Source organism: Apium graveolens, chromosome 10 (assembly GCF_009905375.1).
Source record: "Apium graveolens cultivar Ventura chromosome 10, ASM990537v1, whole genome shotgun sequence".
Classification (NCBI taxonomy): domain Eukaryota; kingdom Viridiplantae; phylum Streptophyta; class Magnoliopsida; order Apiales; family Apiaceae; genus Apium; species Apium graveolens.
The window spans coordinates 95,966,578-95,975,564 of record NC_133656.1 but is presented as its reverse complement, the minus strand read 5'-3'; the positions used below and the strand labels follow the sequence as shown (position 1 = coordinate 95,975,564).

Sequence of the window (8,987 nt, the reverse complement as noted above, 5' to 3'; positions counted from 1 at the left end):
AAAATTAAAATTTACACTTTATTTAGGCTTTAGGGTTTAGGGCGCCCGAAACCTTAAATCGATTTTACTTTGATTCATTTTTTAAATATTTTTAAATCACAGATGATGAATTATTAAACCATAAAATATTAAAAATTATAAAATATGATACATGATTAATAATAAAAGTATTAAATAAATATTTAAATTTCAAAAAAAATACATGATACTCCAATGACGATGAAGTATCGAGTATGGTACTCCACGGGAAAAGGAGTATTGAGACTGATATTTCAATAACAGAAAAGTATCAGCCATGATACTCCACTAATAAAAAGCAGTATCCTGATACTTCACTGGCGTATTATCATAATACTCCGCGGAGTATCTGATGACTATTTTTGATACCTTATTTTATATCACGGATATTTTGGGGAAAAGTATCTCTAAAAAGAGGTATTTTGGTTTGTTTTCACTGAATGGACAAGTTACATACGACACTCTCCTGCTTGGTTCATTCAAAGACTCATTAAGCGTCTTGGAATATTCTACAACAAAAAGTCATTCAAATAAAGCGTCTTGGAATAGTCATTCAAACTCACTCTGCATTCAAACTCACTCTGCATTCCATGGTGAATCGATCAGGTATGTACAATCATCATCGTCTGTCTTTATATCTCGATTCATAAACATCAATGCATAGCGGCAGTCTTTTTATCTTGATTCAGTTGCATCTCTGCCTAGTGACAGAACTATGATCATAAAATAATCCGGTCTAAAATTAATTTTGGCTAATTTTTGATGATTATCAGAAGCTTAAACTAAAATATATAGTGATTTTAAACTGAAAATGGTGATAGTATCAAAAACTTTTTGTAAATCCCCTGTCTATGCATGCATGCATGCAAATATATCTTTATATCCCTGTACTTCCATGTTTATGAATGTGTTGAATTTTAATAATCTTTAGATTTTGTTTTTGATTTTATTGTATGAGTATTGGATAGTAAGAAAGTTATTGAATACACATTTTAGATTATTAGTGTCTGGTTGTCTCTTTTCTGTAAATTATAGTGTTTGTTGATTCTTCTACACATAGACTGATATATAATTTTTTTTATGAAACTTAATAGTTTCTGATTAGTACTTCACAGTTTCTTATATGTTTACTGGGCTTGTCTCTGTTCTGTTCTGTAGGATCCTTAAAAATTGTGAATCAACATGTCCCGAATCTTGAAGTACCACTTTTGGACCATGATAATAGTAAAGATAAGGTCAGAGGGTGTGATACTTTGACTCCTTACGAAAGTGCTGGTCTTATCCAGACTCTCTGTTTCTCTTGGTTAAATCCTTTATTTGCATTAGCAGTAGAGAAAAAGACCTTAGACCTTGAGGATGTCCCTCAACTAGGCCCTTCTAATAGTGTTTTTGGGGCATTTCCGTTATTCCAAACTAGGCTACTTGGGGCATCATCACAAGTTAATAATAATGGAAATGTTGGTGGTATTAGTAGTAGAAACAAAGTTTTCACTACTCAGCTTGGACTTGCTAAGGCTTATTTTCTGTTGGCTTGGAAGGAAATTATATGGACAGCTCTTCTGGCAATAATTTACACACTAGCTCGTTATGTTGCTCCTTATCTTATCGATAGCTTTGTTCAATGCCTTAATGGAGTAGAAGCATTCGAAAATCAGGGATATATTCTTGCTTTGACTTTTTGTACCGCAGCTTTTCTGGAGGTTTTTGTACGGAGACATTGGATTTTTAAGATGCAACAAATTGGAATTAGGCTTAGAGGAGTGACAACTGTAATGCTCTACAATAAGAGTTTGACCCTTCCCTCGTGGTCATCGCAGTTGCAAGACGACCAGGGTAGTGGCGGCAGTGGAGAACTTATCAATGCTGTGGCTGTTGACGTGGAGACAGTGCAAGGTTTCATTGTGTACATGCATGATTCATGGTTAATCTTTTTCCAAATTGGTTTAGCTTTGCTAATTTTGTACAAGAAGTTGGGACTTCTTGCTTCTGTTGGTGCTTTTGTTCTAACACTGTTTTTTATGGGAGTGAACTCTCTATTTATGACATGGCAGGAGAAGTTTCAAAAGAAACTAATGGATTCCAAGGATAATAGGATGAAGTTGACTATCGAGACTTTAAGGAATATGAGAGTTCTTAGGTTTCAAGGATGGGAAATGATTTTTTTGTCTAAGATTTTTCAACGTAGAAAAGTCGAGATGCAATGGTTGAAGAAATATTTATATAGTTCAGTAGTGATAGAATTTCTATATGGGATAGGTCCGACTTTAGTAGCTTTGTTCACTTTCAGTTCTTGCATATATATGGGAATCCCTCTTGAAACGGGGCAAATTTTGTCTGCACTAGCTACCTTTCGGGTTCTTCGAGAACCAATCTTCCTCCTCCCAGATACATTATCCTTGCTAGTCCAAGCCAAGGTTTCCCTTGGGAGAATTGCTTCTTTTCTTTCCCTCGATGAGCTCCAAGATAATGGTTCAGAGAAACTGCCAATTGGTAGTTCTGATGCTGCAGTTGAGATAATTAATGGGAATTTTACTTGGGATAATAGTTTGTCTAGCACTACAGCAACATTAAAAGACATAAACTTCACAGCATCTCCTGGTATGAAGGTCGGCATCTGTGGTACAGTTGGTTCAGGTAAGTCGAGCTTACTATCTTGCATTCTGGGTGAAATGCCTAGTATCTCAGGGAAAGTCAAGTTTTGCGGGACAAAAGCTTATGTTGCTCAGTCACCTTGGATACAGAGTGGTACGGTTCAAGAAAACATACTGTTTGGGAAGGATATGGATCAACAAAGATATGATCAAGTACTCGAAGCATGTTGTCTTCAGAAGGATTTGGAGATCCTATCATTTGGTGATCAAACTGTTATCGGTGAGAAAGGTATCAATTTAAGTGGAGGACAGAAGCAAAGAATACAAATTGCTCGCGCTCTCTATCATGATGTGGATATCTATCTATTTGATGATCCTTTTAGTGCTTTGGATGCACATACCGGTTCTTATATTTTCAAGGTAAGTTTTTATATCGTTTTCTCTTAATACATGCATACAGTTAGAAAGATTACTAAATTATTTTTTTCAAAGCAGCACTCTCTGATTTTTTTAGTTTTTGGAAAACAGGAAGTGTTGCTTGGTCTTTTGAAAGAGAAAACTGTTATTTATGTTACTCATCAAGTTGAGTTCTTGAACACCGCTGACATAATTGTGGTGAGTTCAGTAATTAAACCAATATATAATTTAAGTTTGGGATCACAAAATCCCCATACTACGTGATATCTTATTTCTACCTTGAATTTCTTATAAGGTCATGAAAAATGGAAGAACTGTACAAGTTGGAAAATATGATGACATTCTCGTTCCAGATTCCGATTTTAAACAACTTGTAGGTGCACAAAGTGCAGCTCTTCCATCTACACTTGATAACAACAGGGTGTCACCAGTTTCTGTAGACAATACAAAGATTATCGTCAGTAATAAAAAAGTAAACGTAAAAGTAGATGATGAGGGGGAAGCTGCTGGTTCAGCACATGCAGCTCAGCTTGTAAAAGAAGAAGAAAGAGAGAGTGGTAGAGTCGCGTTTCCAGTCTACTGGAAATATATTACAACTACATATGGAGGAGCTTTGGTGATTCTTGTGATTCTGGCCTCAATCATCTCACAAATTCTTCAAATAGGGAGTAATTACTGGCTGGCATGGGCAACTCCATCTTTAAAGGATGTAAAGCCTGTTGTTAGTGGAACTACACTAGTGACCGTTTATGCATCCTTGGCTTTTGGTATATGTGTCTGCACCCTTGTTGTAAACTCGCTTGTTGTAGCCACAGGCTATAAAACTTCAACCATACTTTTTAAAGAAATGCTTGAGACTATCTTCTATGCTCCTATGTCCTTTTTTGATGCTACACCTGCTGGAAGAATTCTTGGCCGGGTAAGTGTTTTTTCCTCTACTTATTTATAGCCTGAGCTTGTTAAAGATTTGGATAAGATTGTGAGGTCTCTGGTCTGGTATATAGTACAGGAGGAATGTAATTTCTTAGCTTTTGTACTCGAAATGACTAGAAATAAAGAAGTATCTTTGCTTCCATCTGCAGCTTATCTTCCCATGCTTGTTTTAGTTGATGAGTAGTGTACTTGTATCATTCTTATATACTGTACTAACTAGTTCGATCAATCTCCTTCCGTATAGTGTTCAACTGATCAGAGTGCCCTGGAAACTCGGATTCCTACCCTACTTGAGAATCTTATTTCCTTCACAATCCAACTTGTGGGAACTATTGCTATGATGTCTACAGCTGCTTGGGAAGTTTTGATCATATTTATCCCCTTGATTTTCACCTCCATCTGGTATCAGGTTAATACTCTTAACATTAAAGGACATGATCCTATTTATAAAATTGACAAATTTAGCTACAGCAATTTCATTACAACTTTGTAAGCCTATAGTACGATAAAAAGAAGAAACAAACAAAAAATGAGATTCTGTCAACTGTTAAGGAGGATGTTCCCTGACACTTAGATATAGTTAAAATAATTGAGCTGTAACTTCCATCGAATCAAGATACAATAACATTACTTAAACAAGTAAAACTACTCTGATGATATGCAAAGTTCCAAAAGTAGACCCCTATAGATAAATGGATCAGCATTTGACATTCGTAATGCAACATAAAAGTTAGGATTTTAATGAAGGGAAATTGGGCAACTAAGTAAGCCCTTAGATACATGTAAACAAGAGTGGTAAATTCATGTCGAAAATAAGTTTAGCTATCCCCAATCTTGGGATCCATTCCAAGGATCATAGTTGGCTGCCTTTACTCTTCTGTATAGAGAACATGACAAATCCCCATTCTGCATGTATTTGTAAACAGAAACCTCTTGCTCCCATTTTCTGTACAATGTTCTAGAAGAGGGACAAATATGGGATGAAAAAACCCTGCTAAAAACATCCAACTCTAGCTATAGCAAGTCTGCGTATTTGACAGGACTTGAATCTGTTCATTTTATTAAATGACTATGAGCAGACCACCTTTCAGGACGCCTAGGTAGGGTTCACCAGAACGACCATGTTTAATGAGGTTCGCAAAAACTAAGCTCACCAGTGGCTAGGAGAATCTGCTGACAAGTAAATCCTTTTCCTAAGAATGAAAGTACAACTGTATAAATGATTTTCCAAGCGGGCTCGAATTTATAGCTACAGGCCAACATAGGCAGTTCTTTGAAAACTGTTTTAACGTCTTATGAGTGCATAATATCAGAATACCCGCATTATTATCTCAAATGTAAATTATTCATAGACACCCTAAAACTCCTTGCAGTAAGATTGGGTTTCTGTGGTTTTTTTCTATAAGAAAATGTTGCAGGAAGTTAGTTCACAGGCAGTCCAAAAATATAAGAAGCAAGTTCCCTCTTAGCATCAGATGAAATGCAGAAAAGTTTGTTTTTTTTATGTGGTTGTTCAAATGAATGTGACTGCAAATGTATGTATTTCTGATGTTTTAGCTCTATTTTTGTGCCATATCTGGAAATATAGCATCAAATTAGGTGATTAGCACTTCATTCTACATTACTATTATGTTTAATCATCATTGTATTAATTAATATTAACCTTTATAGCTACCATGTTGGAGAAAATATCTTTGAGCAGTGACTGACTCTCAAACTAGTCTCTTGCGTATTTGAACATTACTAATAAATCAGGTGCCAAGTCTTAGTTAGCTCCAAACCTATATTGATACAAACACTGTTCCAGAAAATATCTAAAATGTTAACCATCCATCATTTGCAGCAATATTATATGCCTGCTTCAAGAGAATTATCACGATTAAGTCGGGTATGCGAAGCTCCGGTTATCCAATATTTTTCCGAAACTATTTCGGGAATAACAACTATCAGGAGTTTTGATCAATATTCAAGATTTCAGTCAACATATATGAAAATAGTGGATGCGTATTCTCGTCCTGAGTTCCAAGTTGCTGCTGCAATGAAATGGCTATTGATGCGGTTGGATGCATTCTCATGTGTTACATTTACCTTCCTTTTGGTTTTCTCAATGTACTTTAAAGATAGCATAAATCCTGGTACGCATTTTGTACTGTATCTTCATCATTTATTTATTTTCCTGTGTAGTTGTAATTCTAAATTATATGTTTTATGTTCATGTACAGCAATTGCAGGGTTGGCTGTGACATATGGACTCACCTTAAATGGTAATCTATCGGGAGTAATATGGTGTTTATGCCATTTGGAAACCAAAATGATATCAGTAGAGAGAATTCTTCAATACATGACCATTCCTAGTGAAGCTCCTCTTATCATACAAGAAAACAGGCCACATAGTTCTTGGCCATTAAGAGGAGAAATTGATATTCGTAATTTGCATGTTCGCTATGCTCCACATTTACCCCTTATTCTACATGGCGTCACATGCACTTTTCCGGCAGGGATGAAAATTGGTATTGTTGGAAGAACAGGAAGTGGCAAATCAACTCTAATACAAGCACTTTTCCGGGTAGTTGAACCTACAGCTGGTTGTATTATCATTGATGGCATTGATATATCATCCATTGGACTCCAAGACTTGAGGTCAAGGCTCAGTATTATTCCTCAGGATCCAACCATGTTTGAAGGAACTATACGAAGCAATTTAGACCCGCTCGAGCAGTGCACAGATGCACAAATATGGGATGTAATGTCTGTCTGTTTTTTCCTTCCTTATATTATTGAATGATTTAACGCATGCTAACCCAAATGTTGCACTATGTACTTTTAGACTTTAGAAAAATGTCAACTTGGAGACGAAGTCAGGAAGATGGATAGAGATTTGGATTCTAATGGTTTGTCTATATTTCTTGCCATATACACTTCGGCCTCGATTTAAGTGAATGATTCTTTTAATACTACATTGACGTGAATCCCTGCTTTTTAATTATAATGAACACAGTTCATGAGAATGGGGAGAACTGGAGCATGGGTCAGCGACAACTTATTTGCCTCGGGAGAGTTCTACTCAAGAAAACTAAGGTGTTGATCCTTGATGAAGCAACGGCTTCAGTTGACACAAACACTGATAATCTCATTCAGCAAACTCTCAGGCATCACTTTTCTGACTGTACCCTTGTCACCATTGCACATCGTATCACTTCAGTTCTTGACAGCGACATGGTCTTGCTTCTTAGTCATGGTAAAATCAATTCCTCTGCCTAATCAAAGCACGATACTATATTTTTTTCACCACCTATACTTTTACAGTTAATTGGTGAAGCTTAGTCTCCTCTGCTATTGATAGTATTCACTAATTCTTTGACAGGCCTTGCAAAGGAATATGATTCCCCTTCAAGGTTGTTACAGAACAAGTCTTCTTCATTCTCAGAGCTTGTAGCAGAGTATACATCAAGGTCCTCCAATTCAGTTGCACCCAACTAACCAACTCAGGGAAATGAGAGTTCGATAGACATTTTCGATTATGTAATGCAGGTAATATCGTTGTACCAAAAAGGCGATGACGTTTGTTTGAATGATAGCAGCGTGGAAGACAGTGGAATACTTCTTGTGCCTGAATGATAGCATTGAGCAAGTAGAATACTTTACCTTATTTTCATACCCTCCCCCGCGGAACTCCATTTTATGTATTGATACATTTAATTTACAAATAATTTTTGTAAGAAATTTACTTTGATAAACAAATTTGGTCTTGCTTCTGAGAAGTGGTAGACACGATACAGATAGAGTTCTAATAATTCTTGGATCAAATCAGCTTTATCTCTTACTCACGGTATTTCCTGAACCTTTTCGCAAGGTCATGGAGGAATACGACTCTCCTATGAAGTTGCTTCAAGTTGTCTTCATTCACACAGCTGACAGCAGAGTATACAAGAAGATCCTGAGATATTTTAAGATTAAAATTTCTACAACTTCAATTTGTACAGTAAATGTAAAGTACACAAACTTTGTGAATTGTGAATGCATATTTCTTTAGATTGTTTGCATTCACTTGCCATCTTACAACCATTATCCATCTTACACTGTTAACAATTGTACTCTTTCCTGCAAATATTGTCCCAAATGATACAAAAATATCACCATGTTGCACACTGCAATCGCGTGGAGGTACAAATAGTCGAAATGTAGGTACGTAACAGAAGATATGACCTTCCTTGAAACTGGGCGCGTCCTATAAAAAGCTTAGGACGCGCCCTGAATTATGAACGATTGATGGAAATTTGCCCCTAGATATGGAGGGCGCACCCTCACTAGGATGAGGGAGGCGCGCCCTATTGATTGAAAGAAGGGTATTAAAGGATTCATCACAGAATTGACTCTTTTTCCTTGGGAAAGCTTAGGGCGCGCCCTAAGTTCAAGAATGGTTAGAGGGAAGTTTTGACAAGGTTACTTGGACGGGTTCTTTGGAAGATTCAAGGAAGATATAGATTATTATTACTAACTTATCTGATGCAGGTACTCTGTTGAAGAACTCCTTTCGGTAGTGCATCTACAGGAAGGCGGTGTCCGTGGTCAGAGACCTCCAGGGGTATGCCTGGACGGAAGGCCTCCTCATTTATTCAATGAGTGTCCTCATTGGGGATGTGGAGTGAATTTTGGTGTGTGCTTTGGGAGCTCTATCTTTGTAGTCAACGAGTGTCCTCATTGGGGGAGTTCGGAATATCATGCACTTTGCACCCAAAAGTTTGGGATCACTTGTCCTGTAATCTGGTAGGGACTCCTTATTGGGGGACAAGGATGCGTCCAACATTTGGGGTGAACCACGGCTATAACTGCGTCCACGGATTAGAGAAATAGCTGGTAGCGGAGGGTTATCCTTGGCCAGGGAGATGTCTTATCTGTGAAGTCTCGAAGCCGCGGACGAGCTTTGGGCCTTTGTGGTTGGGCCTCATCTGCGGACATTCCTAAAACTAGTAGAAGACGGTTTCCAGTAGATTTTCTACTAGGCCTCGGGACAAGAAATCTAAGCCC

General features: G+C 37.2%; 1 protein-coding gene across 1 annotated transcript; it reads left to right on the top strand.

Annotated features, from left to right (window-relative positions):
* Positions 1-480: 480 nt before the first annotated feature.
* Positions 481-7,970, top strand: LOC141692460 (ABC transporter C family member 3-like). Its single transcript, XM_074497311.1, has 10 exons — positions 481-624; positions 1,177-3,029; positions 3,138-3,224; positions 3,322-3,945; positions 4,204-4,368; positions 5,803-6,094; positions 6,182-6,702; positions 6,787-6,850; positions 6,958-7,197; positions 7,324-7,970. Exons 1-10 carry the CDS (start codon positions 609-611, stop codon positions 7,437-7,439), a joined length of 3,978 nt encoding a protein of 1,325 aa, XP_074353412.1. The 5' UTR covers positions 481-608; the 3' UTR covers positions 7,440-7,970.
* The last annotated feature ends 1,017 nt before the right edge of the window (positions 7,971-8,987 follow it).

Coding starts and splice junctions, on each gene's coding strand:
- LOC141692460 (XM_074497311.1), top strand. Junction 6,095..6,181: donor TAAAGATAGCATAAATCCTG/GTACGCATTTTG, acceptor GTTCATGTACAG/CAATTGCAGGGTTGGCTGTG. Junction 6,851..6,957: donor TAGAGATTTGGATTCTAATG/GTTTGTCTATAT, acceptor TAATGAACACAG/TTCATGAGAATGGGGAGAAC.